The sequence below is a fragment of the Microtus oregoni genome, unplaced genomic scaffold (genome assembly GCF_018167655.1).
Source record: "Microtus oregoni isolate MIOR12 unplaced genomic scaffold, Mior012 000041F_ref0000270, whole genome shotgun sequence".
NCBI lineage: Eukaryota > Metazoa > Chordata > Mammalia > Rodentia > Cricetidae > Microtus > Microtus oregoni.
Window position 1 is genome coordinate 5,169,177 of NW_024543208.1, and position 23,450 is coordinate 5,192,626.

The 23,450-nt window shown below is 35.2% G+C and overlaps 1 protein-coding gene across 3 annotated transcripts in view; it reads right to left on the reverse strand.

Moving 5' to 3' along the window:
* Positions 1 to 23,450, reverse strand: part of Kdm4c (lysine demethylase 4C) — a 170,939-nt gene that overhangs the window by 51,250 nt on the left and 96,239 nt on the right. For all 3 annotated transcript variants that reach the window (XM_041632462.1, XM_041632460.1, XM_041632463.1), the window contains 4 exons: positions 19,213 to 19,321; positions 11,881 to 12,062; positions 10,095 to 10,308; positions 7,315 to 7,391 (listed from right to left, as the gene is read on the reverse strand). In XM_041632462.1, the coding sequence (XP_041488396.1) occupies positions 7,315 to 7,391; positions 10,095 to 10,308; positions 11,881 to 12,062; positions 19,213 to 19,321 (582 nt within the window). The remainder of the gene's footprint in view (positions 1 to 7,314; positions 7,392 to 10,094; positions 10,309 to 11,880; positions 12,063 to 19,212; positions 19,322 to 23,450) is intronic.

Consider the following 23,450-nt stretch of genomic DNA (forward strand, 5'->3'; position numbering starts at 1 on the left):
TTGCTGAAAATTATGAAAATTCATAATTGCCAGAAATTGGAAACAGTCTAGATTTCCATCAAGATAGGAATGTATAAAGGAAAATATGGTACATTTAAATATGGAATATTACTCAATTGTAATAAAAATGAAATTATAAAATTCATAGGAGCTAGAAAAGTCATCCTGAGTGATGTAACAAATATTGATTTTACTCACATGCAGAAGTTAATTGGTAAGCTTTAGATATGTATACTACCCAAATAACCACAGATGTTAGGTAGTATAAGGGACCAGAGGATTTCCCAAGGAAGGAGAAATAGAAAATAGTGTTATAGAGACATAAATTAAAAACTAGAATAGGAGGATTCAGAGGGGAGATAGATGGGAACAAAGGGTAAAGGCAAGACTAAGGGGAGGAACAACTAACACTAAAGATTTCTACAAAGTAAAACCTCCAGTGCTGGGAATGGGTCACATTTTGTTGAGTCAGTGGACAAAAGCTACCCATGTAACCCACCCTCACCACCAAATATCAAGGGCTACTGCCAAGGTTATTGCTTATTCTCCACAACTTGATGATAAGGCCCTACTGCTGAAGACAACATTTGTATCATTGAACAGAGAAAGTCTGGCTGATGCCTAAATTGCAGTTTCATCCCTAATGAAAAGCGTTCATGGTGCTGGAAGGTACTTTGCACTCTAAAAGAGAAATGTAAACATCAATATCATGTAGCTATAAGTGTTGCAAACCAAAACAGTGAATTGCCTGCATGATATACTGGTATAATAGTGGTACAAATATTATGGGAAGAAACGAACATGATTTGACTGGATTTAGGGTCCATTTTATAAGATGGAATGGGTACCAAGAATCGAAGACTAATAGACTACAGTACTATGTTAAGGCTTTCACTGTATATTTGAAGATATTAATATGTATTCAATGTCTGTCTGACCAAACTGGTAGTAGAGAAGCATAAAAGGAAGTGTTAAGATTCTTGTGGAAATAATATTCGGGTTAATTTAAAGCCCATGCCACAAGAAAGAGCCCATATCTGGTGAACTAACTGTGTTAAATTAAAAAAAAAAAAAGCCAGCTTAGTCAAAGGCCTTAAGGGTAACTAACCTACTATTAAATGGTTTTTTTCTGCTAAATGGAATCCCCAAGTTCTTATCGTTACACCTATAGATTGGTCCATCTCTCCACAAACATCAGACACATTTTTGTTTATCAGTAGGTGGAGATTAATAAAGATTTGCAACTGGTCAATATAAGAATAATGCCAGCTCAAAGATGCAGAAGGACTACACTCATGCAATAAACACTAATGGCCAAACATTAAAACATAGTTATGCAACTGAATTCACAAAAGCTGTAATTATATACAAAAGACTTGCACAATATCAAGTCAGTCTAATTCTCCGTATGGAGGGTGAAGGGGCTCATGAAATTCCACTCCTAGCTGAGGGATGGCAACTGATGATTGCTGGGAAAGGAAATGTCTGTTTTCTTCTGGTGTGTAGTCCCTGAGAGGTTACCAGTGTTATAGAAGATGGTTCCACATCCATGCATAAAGAGACAGTACTAAATATATTTACTCAATGGGTATTGTTTTTAAAGAAAGTTGGGAGGGGGGAAAGTGGTGTATCGGATAAGGGAGGATAGAGGGGAGAGATTAGGGGAAAGAGTTGATCAAACTCTTTGATATGCACAAATGTTGGCTAGTTATATGTCAATTTCACACAAACAAGTCTCAGCTGAGACCCTTCCCCCAACACCAAATTGGCCTGTGGTTACATCTTCTTGCATGATTGATATGGGAGGGGCCAATCCATGGTGGGTAGTGTCACTCTTGGGCTACTAGTCCTGGAAAATATTAGAAAGCAGGTTGAGCAAGCCATGAGGAACAAGTCAATAAGCAGAACTTCTCCATGGCCACTGAATTAGCTTCTGTCTCCAGGTTCCTGCCTTGAGAACTGCCGTTGATTTACCTAAGTGATGATAAGAAAGTACAGAATGAAATACACTCTTTCTTTCTCTACTTGCTCTTGGTGACAGTGTTTTACCAAAGCAATAGAAACCTTAACAACATAGCAAGTGTGAGGATCAAAATGAATACTTTTTAACAAGAAAGTAGGTTGAAAACCTAACTTATCTAATCCTATGAAATATAATGAAAAAAGTCGTATGTACCTACATTAATCCCTGAACATATACAGAAAGAGCAGGAATATGTTTATAGATAAGCATATAACAAAAATTAATGAAAAGAGGCCAGAATTAGAAAGAGAACAAGGGAGGATAAATGGATGTGTTAGGAAGGAGGAAATGGTAGGAAAAAATGATGTAATTATTATACCTGAAATACAAAAATGATAAAGAAAAAAAGAAGAAGAAATCAGAGAGATCTGAAATATATAACGGTATATGCCTTTGGGCCCTGGGCAAGGAAGAACAACCACGATTCAGTTGAAGCAAAGCTACTGTTATGATCAGTGCAGAATTGATAAGACAGAGAGAATTTTGCAGGGCCCCACTATTTAACAGGAAGTATAGGCAACTGTGACGGCAGGGAGAACTACCCATGCCCAGAGATGTGACCCTATTGGTTATCAAAAATAAGGTGGTCAGTCGTGAAACTACAGATATAGACACAAAAGACTCCAAAGACTATATTTATATGTTTGTACATATATACATACATTTATACATATGTATCAAAAATATTTAAAGAAAAAAAGGCTATAAATCTGAGAACTGGGAAGCATACCTGGGAGGAGCTGGACGAAGAAAATGAAGATAAAAATATGTAATTATTTTTTAACTAAAAAAAAGTGTATAAAAGTTAAAATATAAACACACTCAAATCTAGGAACTAAGGGAACAGCCTAGTTACAATACACTTGGTATGCACACTCTAGCTTTTAGGTTTCATAACCAGCACCAAAGAAAATTATTTGAAATATGTAAAAAAAATAGAAATGATAATTGTCCAGATTTAATCATTTTACATTGTACGTAGGGTTTAAATTACCATATGAAGCACCATAAATATGTAAAGTTGAAACAGTTAAAGTTCACAAATGATAAATGGGGGGGGCACACATGAAGTTTGAAAAGAAAAAGGGATAATGACTTCATCAAAACACATGTATGAAATTTTAAAACATTAAAAATAAAACAAAACAAAACAAAAACCTATTTGAGTTTCAATTTTACCCAAGTCAGAAAGGATATAAAGAGAACAAATGCCACAAAGGTTGGTGAGAATGTGAGGAAAAGAGTCACCTTATCTTCCAGTGGTAGAAGTAGAAACTGAGTGGTAGAATAAGGACTGGAGTCAGTGTGAATGTTGTTATTCAATTATGGACACATCCAAAGGAATCCATAACCTTCCATAGACATATGAATACTTTATTAATAATGATCAGCAAACGTGATAAGGATGAATAGATGATGGAAAGGTAAAAATACACAATATAATTTCATTCCATTATAAGGAAAACTGAAATTATGAAAAATTCAGTAAAGTAGATAGATATGAAACTATTATAATAAATGAGATAATCCATGAACAGAACAACAAATGTACGTGCTTTCTTTCTTAGAATGTGTGCATTCTAACTCTGAACTTTTAAGATTTGTATTTTAATTTGGAATGTCTGCTGAGGCCAAGAAGCTAGAAAGTGGGTGTGAAAGGGGAAAAGGGAGAGTAGAAAAAACGTGATATGAGGGAGGCATAAAGCCTTAAGCAAGGATATGTACAGCAGGATGCAGAAGAGGAAGGGTAAGGATGGGTTAACAAAAAGTAAGGATGTATAAAAAGACTTATGAAAACCCTCTAAGTTAAAAGCTGTGGTGGTCTGAAAGAGAATAGCATCCATAGGCTTCCATGTTTGAATATGTGTTCTCCAGTTACTATAACTGCTTGAGGAGGATAAGGATGTGCGGTTTTGTTGGAGGAGGTGTAGCCTTGTTGGAGAGGTGAACCACTGAGGAGCTAGGCTTTGAGGATTCAAAAGTCCAAGCCAACCAGCCTAAATCTCTCTCTGTCTCTGTCCCCCCCCCCCCCCCCCTAACTTGTAGATCAGAAATGAACTCTCAGCTCTTGCTCAAAGCACAGTGCCTGTCTGCTTTCCACCATGATGACCATGGACTAACCCTCTGAAACTGTAAGCAAGTATCCAATTAAATGATTTTGTTTATAGGTGTCCTAGGTCAGGGCATCTCTTTATGTCAATGTGTGGTTTCTTTTCTTTTTGTTTTTGAAACAGTTTGGATGGAGGGAAACAGTACTAACAGACAAAGTATATACCAACAGACATAGATTATAAAATGAACATCTCACTACACAAAGAATTAATCATCAGAGGTCCCAGAAGCATCCAAAAGAACATAGGCTATACCCATGCTTTTCAGTTAGCCACCACAGCTAGATTTTACGACCCTGCTACTGAAAACAACACATTTTGCTTTTAACACATAAAGATATCAAGCCAGAAGTGATCCGGAAAACTACACTCCACTAGCTACTTATTACAGTGCCAAAAGGTGCTATTCAGACCACTGAAGGAGAAATGCCATCACCTGTTTTATTTAACGCTGAATTTGACAATACTGAGTGACCAAACAAAACATGCCCCTCAGTGCAATAATAGAGTGAGGTCTGGAGGAACCACTTGCTTTCTGACTAGATTTGAGGCCTCTTCAATGAGAAGGAATTTATGTCTGGTACTGTAAAACTGGTCAAATGTTGGGGAGGTCATAATCTTTCTAATCAAACCTACTACTGTTGTTTTGCTAAAGGGACCCATTGTCACACTGCTTCCTAAATATTTATGATTATATCTATTGATTGATGCTGTTTTCAATGTTGGTCAGAGAAGCTTCCTTTTGCAGTGGATAATAATCAATGCAAAGACACATAGCTGTCAAAATTCGTAAGAATAAGTGATGGTGACTACTCAGTCCTAAACACTTATCTATATCAACTCTCGCAGAACTCAGTAAACATTGGTGAGAAGGGTGTGATAAAGCAAGTAAAGTAAATAGGAGACAGGACTATGAAATGCTGTGTTCTGGGCATTTAATAGTAAAAATAAAAAGTGGACTACTACAAAACATTGCTACATACTTTACAAATATAAATACAAGGTTTTCAAAACTTTATTTACCATAAAAGTATTAGAAAAATTATACTTGCTATATGATTATAAAACCCAAGCTTAATATTCTATAGGGATATTCTGTATTCTGAATAAATTTTATTTTCACAGGCATATTAAAAGTAATAACAGGAAATAATTAAGAATGAGATTTTGTGATATACAGGCCAGCACTGAAATATTATCTGACCACAGCTGAACTATCAGATTCCCATGAAGTCCCTCAGAACTTTTTGTCTAAGCAGTTGGACAACTTCTTTTGAATATAAAGCTAACTATAGGAGAATGATTCCTCAAGATGTCAATATAAAGGATTCCTTAAAAACACAAATATTTGAGGCAAAAAAATTCAAAGAAATCATAAGTATTTACTAAAGATAATATTGGAAAATCCAGGCCTACATTAACTCAAACTATCAATTCTGTCAGTATTTTTACATAATATTTGGAAAAGAACTCAATTATTTCTCAGGAGAAAAGAGAATGAATCTTTTTAGAAAACGCTTATTTGAAATGAATAAACTACAAAATGAGGAATTCGATGTGAATTCAGGTCATTTCAATGAAATGATGAGAAGTTATCTCAGTTTAAAAATCATTGGAAAGTGGTATGTTACCCTATGCTTTACAGTCCAAAGCAACTAACATGGCTTCACATATACTGTAAAGTTTAAGGGAGAAGGGGTTGAAATAAATTCTGAAGAATGATAACTCTGAGCTATTTTAAAAATATCCCACATTAAACAAGCATAGTAGATCAGAACTAGCATGGGGGAGCCTTCCCCTGATTCTGGTTCTAGTATGCAAAGATCAATAGTACCAGAGAAAGATAGGAGTAGGGCCATCATGAACAGAGAGTTCTCAATATCTTGTTGAATTTGATTCATAAATTCATTTCTGGTTCTTAAAGGTAAGTAAAGGTATTTTATCAGCTATCAAAATGACTTAAAAGGCTTCCTTCCTATTGGGTCAAAAACCAGATTAACGACCGTATAGCAATAGCCACCTGTAAATAAGAACTGGGTATATTTATTCCAGTACTGCCTAAAAGCAGAGATTTCTGATTATCTTAGATGTTGCTCATCTACTTAGATTTTGTTCGCCTAACTGATTGTAACACAGAAAATTTGAAAAGAAATTTTTCCAGGCCTAAAAATGTGCAAGCTTTCTAAATGGGAGCAATTACATTGGATATCAAATAGGCCATAATATCTGAACAATAAAGAGTATTTCACAAAAGGTGGTCATATCTTCCTCCTTCTTTCTCTCACTGCTCAAAGTAAACAGTAAACATGAAATCATCCTGAAAGATTTCTCTGAGTTGCCTTCAGTTTACCCACCATGTATGTCTCCATAGCTAAAACCTAGTTCCACAATTGTGATAAGTTCTTCCTATTCATATTCATCAGAGCAGCGATTAAGACTTTAACTTATAGAAAATTTACTATTAGCAATTTATCGTTAGCACTGCTAAAGAATAGAGCAACTGCTAATCCTAGCCACTGATTAATATTTGCTGTGAGATCATCACTGAGGAACACAGCACTGCAATCTAACAGAACACAGTTAAATGGAAAATGTATATGGTATGGTAGATTAACAAAACAAAAAACAAAGACAATTCAAAGTAAACTTCCAAAGGCATTTTTAGAAAACAGTAACTTAGAACAAGAGAAATTTGCAGTCTTTAAATGGAAAATCAATACTAGTTAACATTCTGTCAAAAGTTCACATTAATGACTTCCATAGAGTAGGTACTCCAGTCACGTATTTTAAGGTGAAAAGAACAAAGGGAAAGTCTCTACTTGGTTGGAAAATTGCAGCATTGTGGTTTCTTCAAGGATCCATGAAGATACCTCTCTTGAATATCAGAATTATGTCTAAGAATTTCAAACTGTGTAAGAAAATTAAATAAAAATAATCTAGTCTTGAAAATATAAATGTGGACTTGAAGTAGGGTGCTCATAAGATCTGAAGAATAATGACACCTAGAATATCACCTAAACATTCTAGAATGGCTACAAAGCTGATCGTTAGTATGACTAGGAGAGAGAGGGGATAAATGTACATGATAACATGTACACATTTTACCATTCCTATAGATTTATCCATGATCACAGTGGGCACAGAGAGAGGAAGAATAGCACAATATTAAAATCTACTTACTGCAGTCCATGCATTTCTTTTGCACCGGGCACATAGCCATCCATCACAGATATCACGAGAAGGAACACCATAACAACCTAAAATATAATAACATGGAAGTATGCATTCAGTCCCTTGCATCTTTAAAATGTCAGACACCCTGGTATAAAAAACCTATGATCCCAATGACTAGGAAGCTAAGGCATAGTGATCACATATTCAAGTCCTACACAACCTATAGTGAGCACAAAGATAATCTATGTAAACAAGTGAGATATTTCCAAAATAAAAAGTACAAAGATGCTTCAGGTTACAAATCGGGGATAGACTGTCTAGTATGCGAAAAGGAATTATGTAAAATATCGAGTATGGAAAAAATACACATTTCAAAAATAAACAAATGAAGTTATTCAATGCCTAGCATACCAAAAATGTAAGTAAGCCTCTATCAAAGTTACCTCAGATTCACATATCTTATAAATTATTATTCTATCAGTTCCCCAAGCATAAAACAATTTCTTTTTTTCTAGCTGGGATTTTGCTTCATGTTTGTTTTATTTATTAGTATTAATTAGTGTGTATGTATGATGTAAGTGTAACAGTGTGGACCCATGCATACCATAGCAATTATGTGGAGGTTAGAGAACAAGGCTCTAGGGTTGTGACAATGAAACACAGAAAGTCAGGCGTGCAATGCAACGGAATCTTCTAAAAAACTTATTTATTTGTAATTTTCTATAAGAGTTTTCGCTATACACTTCAGGTTGAATGAAACTTTTGATTCTCTTGCCATAGCTTCCTGAGAACTAGGTCAAGAGGCGCACCAGTACACCAAGCTTCAGAGATAATTCTTGCAAGGATAAAAGTAAAATTTCAAACTGTAATGTTAACATTGTCACTTTTACATAAATATTTCAAAATAAGTTGCAACTCATAAAGCTGTTTTGGGATATGCTAATAAAGTTTGACATGTATTTCAGTCATTGGGGCAAATGCTGCACAGTCCACGATTAGCAAAAAAAAAAAAATTTTGTTTTCAATTCAGTGTTTGCCTAAACTAAGTGTGAAGATGAAAGATGGTGCAAATATTTGTAGTAATTGCATAATATTACAAATGTTACTAGGTTAAAATTTCAGCAACAAATAAACAAGTAAGCAAATCTATCAACAAATAAACTAACTAGCACATATATTATCAGTATTTGAGAATACTTAGACAGAAGAATATAGGATGAACATAATCTGCCACCTACAAAGAAAAATTCTTGGAAAGAGAATAGGAAACAAGGATGGGAAAGGAAAAAAGAGGACACGATGTAACAGAAAGCAAATAGGCAGTAGGGAGAAAGGCACAGTATTCTTAATTCCTAAAATAGAAGCATTTGGAACCAATAAATGAGTAAATTTTAACACCAAAATGTGATAATAGAGACAGAAAAAGAAAAAATTCAGAAATACAGTGCATTAAAGAAAACCATATCATATGTAACCAAGTCAAACCAAATGCTGAATTCAGTCAAGTTCATGGGATTAGAATGGTGAGATGGCATAGCTGGTGACTATATTTATTGTTGGCTGGGGTTTGTGTCTTGGCTATACATAGGAATGTATGGTAAAATAATGTACATACATATGTCTGTGTGTGTGTGTGTGTGTGTGTGTTATCTTCCAAAGCTGTATTAGTATAAAAAGATTACTGTTACTGTACTGCAGAGAACTTGTTGCCTTGGCAGAGGATCCAGATTTGATTCCTAACATCAATATTGTAGCTCACAACCAGCTATAACGACAGTTTCAGAAGACTGGAAGCCCTCTTCTGACTTCCCGAGGCACCAACACCTCATGCAGAATACATATATACATATAGGCAAAATATTCATGTATCTAATAAAATTATAAATATAAAATGAAAAAAAAAAGAATTGGGAATAAGAGTCTGGGATGTGGTTCAGTGGCATAAAGAAACATTTAGCATGCATGAGGCTCTTGTTTGGCCCCTACCAATAAAAGATAAAAGGAAAAAACCAAAAATGCCCCCAAAACAGATAAATGTAATTGAGAAAAATCAGGAACGTTGAAATACTTTGCAATAGATTTGTAATATGTAATGAATTTCCCTATATATTCTAAGGGACTTATGTGGTAAATCTATGTTTACAAATATATACCTATTTAAAAATAAAAAAAAAAATGTGAAACATATGAAACCCAACTACTATAATCGAATTTCTCTATCTTTATGAGAAAAAATATTTAATTCAAAATATTAAGTTGTGGAACACACAAATGAGTCTAAAAAGTCATAAAAATAGTCTTCAATCAAAATTAAAGATGGAAATTAAATTTTCACAATCTATTATTATGAAAATACAAAATTCAAATAAGTGAAGGAGCTCCACGATGTCATCTTGATTCATGACAATAAAATACTCACACCTTCTCTTCACTGAGGCTTCATAAAATTGGAGAAAAGGATGATTATCTCTACTCATAATCTTAACGGAAGCCATTAAGAATATTCATGAGAAGAGTAGAAATGCAGTTCTACTGGCAGGCTGTGCCTCCTATGCACAAAGTCCTGGGCTCAGTCTCACTACCACATAAATCCAGGCATGGTGGTACACATCTGCAACCCTAGCACTACAGAAATGGTGTAGTAACCTCCTGAACAGCTTAGGATACAAGACCTTGGCACAAAGAAGAATGCCAACATGTATACTGACAGGTTATAATGAGGTGATTTATAGGGGCTATGTAAAATACTGAAAAGTCAAGGGCTGGAAAACCATAGATTTATTTACTTGCATGAACCCGCACAAAGCACTTGGCACAGGAAATCAGAAGGCTTGTTCCATCCTCTTCAAGGAAGGCATTTGGGGGGGAATATTCTATATTTTCTTCACTATAAATAAAACACATCTCTGGAATAATGGGTTTAGTCTTTCTTCCAGATTTAACCACTTCATTTACTGTTGTCTCCCATCTAGAATCATTTTCTTCTTTGCTGCTCTCAGGCTGGAAAGATAATACACACACACACACACACACACACACACACACACACACACACACGATTAAAGACATGAAAGAGCTCAGCTTTTATTCATTAATCCATTTATACATGTTCTAGCCACTAAATTACAACTTCTCATTGTTTTCTTTAATTTAACTGGCAACATTTTACCAATGCTCCTCTACAGACTCCTATTCAGAAATCACTCAGTAAAAATAAAGAAGAACTGTGGTTTCATACAAGATTGTGAGGAACTCTTTAAACTATGATGCTCCAAAATACTTCAGGAATGCACAGTTACTTCTGCTTATACTTGTCAATGATCTACTTGTACTAGGCTAATGCCTGTTTTGGCTTATTAAAAAATATTATGTAGATGTACTTCAAAGAATACATATAAATGCTCAGGTTTTCTATGAGCAGCAGTTTAAACTCCAGAGAAAGCTTGAAATAAGGAGACATACTGGCATATGTGGTCAGATGAGAATGATGTGCCAGATGTGACTGTCATCATTCAGCAAACATGGGGAAATTACAGCTAATGGATTACCTTTATTATTTCCTAGATCTTAAATAAATCAACTTCTAAAATTTTTATAATAAGAAATATTTTTATTATTATATTACTATAACATGTCAATTTACATGTTGACATTCTTCTTTGTGCAAAAGTCTTGTAGCCTAAGCTGCTTAGGAGGTGGCTACATAAGCCAGGAAAACTCACAGGGAAAGAATGCTTAAATAAGAATCAATAAAAGCAAATAATTAACAGATAAAAAAAGTAAAACAAAAAGTAAATAAACTACTAATTACAAATTTGAAAATGAAGAAATTTCACTCTCTCCAGTTCTAAAATATCCAAATTAAATAACTATTACATAACACTTTTAGAAATTCATGATCTTGAATGAAGTCTTTATGACTCTATCAGGGAAAACACAACTCTGTTGGAAAGCAATTTCTTTATTAACCAATGATAATAGAACATATTCATTGCATACAGAGGGAAATCCAACATCACAACTTAAAAATAATGATCATATTAGTGGGTTTTCTAATATAGTGTACCTTAAAGCACACAATATAATTTAATTTATACAGCATTCAAGATCGCTTTCTTGTGTGTATTCAGAAGAATACAGTCATGCCTGAGCTAAGATGCTGTCAGAATGACATCCATGAAATAATGATGGAATCAACAAGCATAGTAGTCTGATAATGGTGAATAAATACATAATTTGTAGTGAGTCTTGGGTATGTCTTTGGCATGTTTCAGATGGAAAGGTGAAAAAGAAAAGGGGAGGGCAGGGCACTGATATCCATATTATTAAAGAATACTTTTAATTTAAAAAAAAATACTAAGTATATTTTTTTCTGTGAAATGTTTTGTTTCCAGGCTTTAAGTTAGAAGTTTGGTGCCTTTTAGTAAAATAACTGGATTTAGAATTGCAAGTTTCTAAAATGCACTAATATAAACAAACACTAAAAACAAACAAACAAAAAATGAGCTCATCAAAAGCCCTTAAGAAAATACAACAGTGGAAGGATACGTTGGTAGCCATCCTCCAAATTACCTTGTAGTATGGCATGAGCAGAGTGCAAATTGCACAGTGTGGTTCTATTTTTGCCACAGCTGCATTATACTCCTGTTCAGCCAAAAAGTTGGGAGACTTTGTCTGCCAAAGGTGGATGAGAGGCTTTGCCCAAGACTCTGTTTCTTCCACTTCTTCGTCAATGGTTAGAATTTCAGGTGACTCTTGAGAGAAAAGAGGAAAACAAAATAAGCAGAAGACTCAGAAAAAGATATCACCCTGGTAACAGACATTGAGTAGTCTTAAATGACTGTGATATCAATGTCAGATGCTAAGCCTATTTTATCAAGCATATTATGAATGAAATAGAATAACTGGGTTTTCTTGTCATCTTCTCCAGCCTTGGAGAAGGAGATCAGAACATCTCATGGAACCATAAGCTATTTTTCTTTTTGCTAGGAAAAATTAAATCAATACTTCCTTAAACTTCATCACTTCATCTTTTCAGCTTCCACTGCAAAACCACCCACACGGTTAAGTATAAGAATGACTAAGCTAGTGACCCTCTTATTAATACTTTCATTTTCCTTAACACAGTAAAAGTTTATCAACTGAATTTAATTAAATTGATTTTTTTAATTTAAAATTCTGTGGTATTTACAGAGTACCCATAATGTAGAAAACAAAGTAGTTGTCATAGGAATGCAGAGTTGGAGAAAGAGGAATAAAAATTAAAATGTAAAAGAAGCTAGCTATAGGAAGACTAGAAACTCATCCCCATTAGGACTACACACATACACACACCCCAAATAGAAAACAATATCCACAGTCAAGCAAAGTGGTTTTGTAAATAACCTCTAAAATAACTGATAACACCAGAGGCCTGTAACTTTTTGGTGACTTGCCTTCTTCATGCTATATAGTCAATGTTCATTTTCTAGAATACCTTTCTTTTTCAATAAAGTGTCTCTATTTCACTCATCATTCATTTGTTCCTAGTTTGATTCACTTTTCTGAAGACACAATAACCTGTGGTTATACTTTGAACACTGATCAATATATGCAATGGCAGGCAAGCCACCCAGTAGAAAAAGCCATGCAATTTATTTCTGGAACATTTCAAAATGGTGTCAAAGTTCCCAAGAAAGGCCTGATGACAGCCTATGAAAACATGAAAGTCTGGAGAACTACATTCAGCATTTCCTCTGACTTTCTTTCATGGCTATGGCTTCCTGTGATTGAGACTGGAGGTATGTCTGGACCCTCTCCCTTGTTCTCTCTATTGCAACTTGACATAGGGCAAAGAAGTAGGAATGTGCTAATGGCTTCCTGAGAGAAGCAATACTTTAAATTGTAAAGCAACTATACAGGAGGGTTTGTCTTTAAACTGGAAGGCTTGCAAAGAGTCACCATGATCCAAGTGAAGCCTGGGAACACATGGAGACCTAGTCCCCACTGGAGATGCAGGCAGTCACATACTAGCGTTATGCACATTGAAGCTGCCTGACTAACGTGTGTGCAAAGAAAGACAGTTATAGTTAATTGTGCCACCAAGATGGTGGCGCTTATATGAGGGAGGACATTACAGTACTAATATAAACAATGATAATTACATGGATTGGAGTCTACAATGTCACTGAACCCTATAAACATAACCAACCCTTCTTTATTTTTCCCCCAGAGGACTACCAAGATAAGGAGAATGACAGACTCAAATGAGGACCTGGTATAAACACTGCCATAGCTCTTGGCTGGTCCCTCCAACTCCGAACTCCTACCTATGTCCTAGGGATGAGGCAGGAGCAGATACCTAGATACTAACTCCCAGTTAACTTTTCTTCCCATTTTCTTACCAGTATGATTTATTTAGTTCTGCTCTTTTATATCCTAACTGCTTTCAAGTTCTGCCTGTTCATTTAGTAGTCACAGCAGTATTGATGAGGTACAGAGATAATTTACAAGGTAATAAGCCACTCACATAAACATGCCAGCCCATATGTACCATTTATCTGAATGGTAATATAAAAACAAAAGTCATGGCAAATTATGACTTATCTCTGAAACTAGCAGTCTAGACGTTTTTCTGTCTTTTGTGGACAGCAGCCTTATTTCACTAAAGTAAAAGAAATAACATCATAGATGTTCATAAAAGGCAAGTGCATGTCTATATTGTGGAACACAGACCCACGTCGTAAACAACATGAGCCTGGTGAGATGACTCAGTCTGTAGAGTGCTTCTCTCCAGGCATGATAACCTGATTTCCATCCCTGAATCCACATAATGGAAGGAGAGAGCAGACTCCTACAGATTGTCTTTTGGACAGACACCGTGGCATATAACTGTTCAAATACATTCACAAACACAAAACAAAGAAATAGCATGTAATGAGAGACAGAAGAGGAAAAAAAAAAAACATAAGAAAAAGCCCAGTTTATCTCTAGAAGCTCCTAAAATAATTGAGAAATAAAACTCTACTTGTTTTCAGCTTTTTAGTTTTCTTTTTAAAGTGAGCATTAAAATTATTTTTGGAATGCTTAAATAAAAGGAATGTGTGACTGTATAGCAAGGCCTACTAAATATATACCACTTTATAAAATTAGGTACTCTTAGCTTCTTAAAGTCTATGAAAATGATATTTTTGAATCATAAAACTTTTATAAAGCATTAAAATTCCTCTTGTTTATATAAAATAATACTTACTGGAGTCATAACAATTCACAAAACTATGAAATGTTATATTGAATATATAGAACTCTATAAATATTTCCTTCCAAAACAGTCTCTGAAAAAAACCTTGTATTTTAAACTCAGCTCGCCCTCCCTCCCTCTCTTCTTTTCATTTTAATTAATAGAACATAACAATAATAGGACATATCATTCACCTTAATCAAAATAAATCTAATACGGATGACTCTAAAGAAGCAGTGTCTTCCAGACACAAAAGGACTGATGCATATATGAATTCACAGATAGGACCCGCACAAGTTCAAATTAGGTGCAAGGGAGAAATGGACACTGGGTACCACCAAGAAGCTATCTTCAATTGATCATTGTTGACAAAGGAAAAAGTCAGTTTTATCCAGTGGAGTGTAATTGGATATATCAATCACATACCAGGGCAATCACCTTACCCAGGAAAAGCTGGCAAACACAAAATGAATTGTATCTCTGTGCACATGCATGTTTATGCAGGTTCATGCTTTTGGTTTGGTTTTGGCATTTTTATCTTACTATTTTCTCACTTGCATTGAGGTCCTTTTCTGTGTGTTTTATCTTGTTCCATTTTTATTTATTTGTTTATTTTATTTTGTTTTTTATTTTTCCTTGATAGAAAAACACACAGAGAGAAAGAACATGAAATTGGGTGCTACCAGGAATGAAGATACTCTGAAAAGAAATTTATGTCCCCGACCTTCCCTTTGCTGAATAGCAAACAACGGATAGCAATATATTGGAATTCTTCTTGGAATCTCATGCCCAAAGAAAGAAAATACTGAATCCAGCTGACATTCAGAAGGGAATGTTGTCATTTAGAAGAAATTTCTCAGAGTTCTGACAACCTGCAGAAAACCTAACAAGAGAAACTGGGGCCCAGACAACAATGATGGGAAGGACCATACCAAGGTCCAAGACTACTTAGCTATATGCAGCTTTTGCCTTAAGTTTTCATGGGGAAGATGAACTTGATTTGATTTCTCTTGCCAAAGTGACCATACTGAATAAATCCCATCTTTCTGTTTATCATCATTACATGTTTCTTTTTTTTTTTTTTTTTTTCAAGACAGGGTTTCTCTGTGGCTTTGGATGGAGCCTGTCCTGGAACTAGCTCTGTAGACCAGGCTGGTCTCGAACTTACAGAGATCCACCTGCCTCTGCCTCCCGAGTGCTGGGATTAAAGGCGTGCACCACCACCGCCCGGCCCCATTACATGTTTCTTCTTACATGTGGCTTAAAGAATACAGATGTCTCACATTAGCTAGCCATGCCTACTAGAGTCCAATCCACAAGAACAGTAAAAACAAGAACTATAATCAATGCTTCAATGTGGCTCCTACCAATACTCAAACTTGTAAAGGGGGGGCGGGGTTCACCTGTACACCTGGGCAAAGACAGTATTTAGATAGCTATGTGTATCTTTTCTTCTATATTGGTTACTTTAGAATTTAAAACAAAATAGAGTTGAAGAGGTATAAACAGAAATCAGTACAATGACAGTTGAGTCTTAGGAAAATTAACCTTTAACATCTTACTTAACACATGCTATTATAGTTGGTCTGGTAGGGATAAAGATATAAAGAATGACTTAGGTCCCTCAGTTTCGCTACCAGATTACTGAAAAATAAAAAATGACCCTCAAAAAGTAGGAATTCCAAAGCAATTTCTCTCTGGTAGAAAAAAAAGCCTAAAATCCAGAGGGGATGATTTTCTTCTACAGAGATTTACAACCTGTCAGACCACCATTCAGGAGAGAAATTGATGGTGGGATAAATCACAACTTTTAATGTAAATAAATCTGACCTTTTAACTTAACATCAAAAGTATGAAGATGGATTTGGCAGAGATAGCGACTCAGCCATATTTCCCAATGTAGGTACAATGAATACATCTCTTTTTTTCCTTCTTATTATTGATTTGGTTCTTTTAATAAGCTTGTGGAGGACAGGTGGCCAAACCTGACTTGTAGATCCAATCAAGAGACAGGTTATATATGTATGAGATTTTCAAAGAATAAAAGTTATTCTTAAATATTATTTTAATGATTCCAACTCTGCTTTATACTATAGAGTCCTAAAACATTTTTCCTTGTCAAAGATACAAGTCCTGATATGGTTGAAAGTCAATGTCCAGAAAATATTATGTTATTTCCCTACAAAAAAAAAAAGTATGAATCTCAGTGTTGTGACCACCTATGGGCATTTGAAATGCCTATGGGCATTTAAAATGCTCAAAACTGCTGAAATCACCACAGGTTAAGAACTAGGGTTAATCTCTTATGACCAAGTAACAAATTTTATATAAGAGGAAAATAAGATCAGAAAGAGAGCTTGTCTAAATTATAAAATAACAACAAAACTCAAAAAAAACCAAACAAACAAACAAAAAAAACAGTAAGACCAGAGTCTACTAAGAGAAAGAAACTCCTCTTCTAAGAGTTTAAAAGAAATTTCCATTGCTTCTGCCAGACACATTACAGGCATTAACAAGCAGAGAACACATCCCTTCTAAATTTGCTACATGGAGTAAGAAGTAAAATTTGACCTCACTCTTAAGGCTAAGCATTCATTAGGTGAATTCTTCTATCCTACAACCATTCTTCACTAAAACCTAAGCAAGCGGTTTGGTCCTCTTCTTGAGTCCATGGTAGTTTTGATTTTGTTTTCTGTTTTTCCAATGTACGTTCTTAAAGGGTTGGCTGCTCAAAAGTTCTGTTTTGCATGTCTTATGAAACCAACTGCCTTCTTTCCAAATCTAGACCAGGAAAATTCTGAGAAGACTCAGAGCAAGAATTCTCCAGCTCGATGGGAATTTCCTCTGACTCCTTTTCTGGCTTGCTCTAGTTTTTAGAAAATCCAGCTATAATTATCTTCTCACTTCTTACTATCACCTTAACAGCAGAAATGAGAACCAGTAAGATTCACATAGGTTCAGAGCGCTTCATAGACACTGAGATTTTAACTTTATTAACTCTAGGTGACAAATGCTACTATAATCCCAGCTTTGGAAACACAGGCTCCAAAGCAAGGAGACCCCAGGCAGCTACCAGAGTCAGCCAACAGAATTACTGAGCAGATGTCACCTGTCTGTCCCACCTGAACAGAAGATCCAACAAGAGCTTACTGTGGTGCTTTTTGCTTTAGTTTTCTGTAGTAGGACCAGATTCCAAACTCAATACAAAAATGATCATTTACCCACATGAGACACTAAGTGATACTAAGAGAGGTAATTTCTCAGAAATTCTAATATAGGTATATTCTAATAGGAACACTGCCAAAGAGCTGGTAGGGCAGAAAATGCCTAAAATCAGATGCATTGGTAACTGTGTATTCCAAATGAGGATTAAATCTGCTTGTTCAATTCATTTAGACAATGATAATGTTTCTTCACTTCCAATGATAGAAACTAGTAGATGCAAAGGAAGAAGTAAGAGTGATCAATGATCTAAATAATTTACTTGAGGATATAGAATTTTTTCATTGTCATTTTAGATTTTTTTTACATCTTTAGCCACTAGGAAACACTTACGGTTTTAGAATTCAATTCTCATAAATTCCCAGAAAATGTTAATATGTGTAACCACTGCAAAAACAACAATTACTAATGTTTCATACAAATATTTAAGCTTAAACCCTTGAGACAACTTTGTTAACATAATTCACTTATAAATTTTTGCAACCTCTTTACACTGAAATCAAGGGGGTACTCTGTACAAATTCTCAATGGATGACATAAAAATAAACTTCTAGGAAGAAAAGCACATGAAAGAAAAAACTTTCTTTAGAAGTCTATCTAGGCCCTTTCCTGCAGAGAAACCACATCAATAGCAAGCTGTGAAGAAAAGGATTCAAAATTCATAGATATTGTTAGATATTAATTTTTTTAAATTTGTCTTTTAGTTATAATAACTTTAACCAACAACAGCTTGTGCTAAAAGAACTAAAATAGAATAAAAAGGGAATGGATAAAGTATAGACAGTATCCATAATCCTAGCAAGTAGAAGGCTGAAGCAGAAGGATCAAATTTCCAGCCTGTCTAGATTGCACTACAGTAATTTGTCTCAAGGAAACAAAAAATTAGAACTCAACTTGATAACATAGAGAAATAACAGCTAGTATGTTTCTTTATTTCTACTATTCAACTAGAATGCTTCCCTGTTATAAACAGTACTACTACTATGTTCTTTTTGCTACATAAACACACACCATAAAATAAAAGACAGTAAGCAGAAAAATAACGTTGGTACTTCAAGTGAGAGTTACTTAATCTAAGCCAAATCCCTACAGTGTTGTTCTCTTGACTACAACCTCAAAAATAGGTGACTTTAGAGAAAAGGAGACTATCTCAAAGATGGACTGCACAGAGGAACAAACAACAAAAATGCTTGAAAAGATCAGTTAGAAATGTAATGAAGAAGTACTTAGGAGAAGTCTCACAGAAACATCACATAGACAGAGAAAGGAGAATCAAATTAAAAAGAAAAGTAAATGTTCCAATGGGATATGTGACTTAAAAAAAGATAAGGGGTGGTTTCTTAGTGGGTTCATGAATTGAAATGGTTCAGGTTAAAAATACAGACAATGAGTATGACATGATTTGATGTGATTCAATTCAAGTCATTTATTATAAAAGATGATAAATAATGATATACACTCACCTTCATCACTCACTACTTGCTGCTTCACAACAGTCATTGGGGATCTGGCTGGAGGCTTACCAAGTGGATGGCGCCAACTCTTAGTAGTTTTGGGCTGTCCTTCTATTATCTAGTATAGAAAAAAGAAAAAAAAGAGGTAGAAACCTCCATGAATAATGCTTGATTATTTTCAGTTTACTTCTTTTTCCCATTTGTCTGGTATGAGCATGTGTGTGCAGAAGAACAGGCAGACGTAAGATGTAGACACACCACTAGCTCACCGCTTTACATTTTGAGACAGGATCTCAGTGAACCCAGAGATTAACTCTTCATTAGTTTCACTGGCTAATAAGCTCTAGTGATTCCACTGCTTCTGGCTCCAAGCACAGTGGTTACAAACTAGTGCAGACATGGCTAACTTTTCTTCATCCTTAAATAGCAAGCACATTATTTACAAAGCTGTTTCTTCAGACTCAATAAAGATTTGTTTCAGAAAAAAAAATACTTTAAAATTATATCACTGTTTAGTAATAAATCTTATACTTATTTACTCTTTAAGAACTTAGCATTTTAAGCAATTTCATCTTACAAGCTAGGGTAGAGCTCAGTAATAGAACACTTACCTAGCATGCACAAGGCCCTGGGTTTTCATCCACAGTACTACCAGAGAGACAGAGGGAGAAAGGCTGAGGGAGGGGGAGAGAAGGAGAGAGTGAGAGAGGAAGAGAGGGAGAGAAAGGGGAGGTAAAGGAAAAGGGGTAGCATTTTTTTTCCCCAAGAGGTCAATTAATTCTCCTTCAAAAAATACTGTCTTTCATGGAAGACTTACCAAAGTTAGCAAGATTTCAAAGGCCCTTTAAAACTGGCCAAGTCCACCATTACACGGTCACTCATAAAATGATCAAGAACTGTGAAGTTGTATCACCTCTAGCCTTTCATACATGAATATCTGGCAAGTGACCTAGCATTTAACCTCATAGAGAAGAAAAACCAGCCAAATGAAATAAATAACTTTTTTTTCTATTGGGAAATGAGCCATGGGTTCAGTAAGAAAATATCACTTTTAAATGAATCATTCCTGTTATGAAGTCATTAAATTTTGAAAGATATTTTTAAGCCCCTGGGAGACACTTTCCAATTTTACTTTCAATATTTTTCGAGGACATATTTGTATTTGAGTAGAACACATGACTTAGAAAATGATCAAGTCCACTGATTAAATTATTGAAATAAGAAATAGACTATTTGTAAATGCTGTCTTTATAGTATGCCTTATCATTAACGGATGTGAAAAGGGTCAGAGTAGGTTTAGAAAACTGGGAACAATCAACAGGCTGATCAGGTACCCTCTCAAATGACAAAGAAGCTCCTCACAGACAACTGAAGTCTATGATGAGATTCAGAATGTTAGCACAGCATTAGTTCATCTGACCCATTCCTGATCTAAGGACTGTTCATTTGGCAAACATATAATTTTAACACCAAACGAGAACAATGGATAAATACAGAAAGGAGGCTCTAGCCATGAAACCAGCATAGGGGCTTGATGATGTGGGATGCCCTTCAGTATGCTGTGAATATGTTTTATTAACATTGGTTAATAAAGAAGCTACTTTGGCCTGTGGCAGAGCAGAATATAGTTAGGCAGAAAATCTAAACAGATACAAGGAGGAAAATGTGAGATTGAGGAGACATCAGTAGCCTCCAGAAGAGAGTAAGCTGTGAGGTACCAAGCCACAAGCCTTGTAGTAAAATATAGAATGATGAAAATGGGTTAATTGAAGTTGTAACAGCTAGTTAATAATAAGCCTGTGCTAATAGGATGAACAGGACGGAATTAATATTAAGCCTCATAGTATATTTTAAAAGCAGCTGCATGACTAGGTGGGACAAGAGGTCTCCTGCTACAAACAACACCCAAACTTAAGCAACTACAGCCACATAAAATCTGAGAGCACTTGGGAACGGATTTTAGAAACAAAAGAACAGAGTCAAGCATGGCTTCTTGGTAGCTGCATTTTCTTGGGATTTGTTCTGTTTGGTAGAGAAAAGTAGAGGCACAGCTCCTTTAATAGAGGCTATCTGACTCAGTGTTAGGGACAAAAACCAAGTGATTCTTTGAAGAGTCCCTACTACCAAAACCTTAAATGGTGTTTATGAGCAGCCAGCAGCAGGCTTCTTGGTGGTAGCATGGACCTAGAAACTCTGCAGAGTTGTAGCAATAAACATGGCTCCCACAAGTACCTCCACCATGAAGCTAGACTATTAGGAAGTCAGTGAATGGGGCAGAGCAAGCTGCCAAAGCTTCTGCTTTGATTCTAGTCATTCTACCTTAACAGATTAGAAACCATTTGGTCAGAAAAAGATAGAGATATATAGTAAAGACAGATTCAGATGAAAAACATCTCAAAATGTTTTCCAGTGTGTTGAAAAGTAACATAGGCCTGGAAGAGAAAAGAAAAAGGATAGAGAAAGAACTTAAAAAAGAGTAATACAGAAAGAGTATGGATATGGTATGTTATTGTGTTGTCTTTCAATTGTTTGACTGCCAAGGAAGGAGTAACAGCTGCTAAAAGACAATTGATTATAAATCCTGCTGGATTAAACCAACCTATACATTTTATAAATATTTTGACTTCAAAATTTAAGACAAAAGATGTGTTACTTTGAGAAAGACTTTCTGATTTTATTTCCACAGGATTTGGATTCATCCTGGTTTAAGAAAAAAATCAGTTTTGATTGAGGTAGACACCCCCCCAAAAAAAAAAATTCTCCTAAAGAAGCGGATCACCCAGATGATCCAATGTCTCAGAGCTCCTCTGTGGCAGTTTCCTCTGAGTTCTATCTACATCTAGAACAACTTCAAAGTGACTGATTGAAGTGCTCCGGCCTTACAGAATACTCCAGTCAGGATTTGACCATAATCTCAAATTTTCTCAGGATGCTCTGAAGATTACCAGTGCCCCAATTAGAAGAATTAGCCTAGAAAATTATGTCAATATTCCAAAAAATTGGATTATGGATGTTTGTCTTTGTTTTGAGTGTTGGTTACAAGCTGTAATGGGTAATGGTCAGGAAAAAAACTCAACAAAGAAGATTAGATTCAGGGTCCTTGTTTTGAAAAAAAAAAGGCAAAATGCTGTGGGATGCACTTATACACTGTAAAGATTTATCACTCATGTTGTTTTAATAAAATGCTGATTGGTCAGTAGCCAGGCAGTATGTAGACAACCATCTTAGGAAAATTCTCTGAAGAGGAATGGAAGAGATGCAGTAACCAGTCAGACACAGAGGAAACAAGATGAGAATGCCTTACTAAGCAAAGGTACCAAGCCACATGGTTAAACATAGATAAAAGAATTAGGGGTTAATTTAAGTTGTAAGAGATAGTTAATAAGCCTGAGTAACAGGTCAAACAGTATATAATTAAGTATATAAGCCTCTGTATGTTTATTTGGGACTGAAAGGCTATAGGACCAGGCAGAACAAAAACATATTATCTACAAATGGCTCCCAACTTGCAACAAGCAAAAATTACTGAATCTAAATTCTTAAAACAAACAAACAAAAAAACAAAAAAAAAACTGTTAATCTCAAAATACTTTACATTGGTATGGATTTTGTTTTTGATACAAATTTCAGGTCAATTTTGTTATACTATTTATTTCTACTCTTGTTTAAGGTATTATGTTTATGTAGCTAATTTAAAAATGTAATGAGTAGTTAAGAAATACAAATTAATAGTCATCTCTAATAGTCAAACTTATAGTAATGTTAGGTAGGTTTTCTAGATATGGAGAGATATATTTCAAATAGGAACACAATCTTCAAACATGTCAAAGATCTACATAATATGCCATTTAAAATGTATTAATAACTTAGACATTTCTGGAAAATGAGACACATCTGCTCCTAGCAGCACCAATTACTTCAAGAGGATGATTGCCATCGAATAAGCCCCTCGTGGAGTTTGCTTTCAGTGTGGTGAGATATAAACTGAACATGTAAAACCCACAGGAAATGACTGTTGAACTTGAGAAAAACAAGGTGGGATGGTCCTTTAAATCCTGCTTAATGGGAGAGTCTGCATAAATTCTACAGGACATAGAAGAAAAGTTACCGATGAATTTTGCCAAAATAGCCTGAATAGTCAGTCAGTCTTTCAGATTTCCTGTTCCACTGATAAATTAGCAAGACACTTTAGGCTTATAGGCTAAAGAGAGATGTCCCATCATTACAGAAGAACTTTGGATAACTAT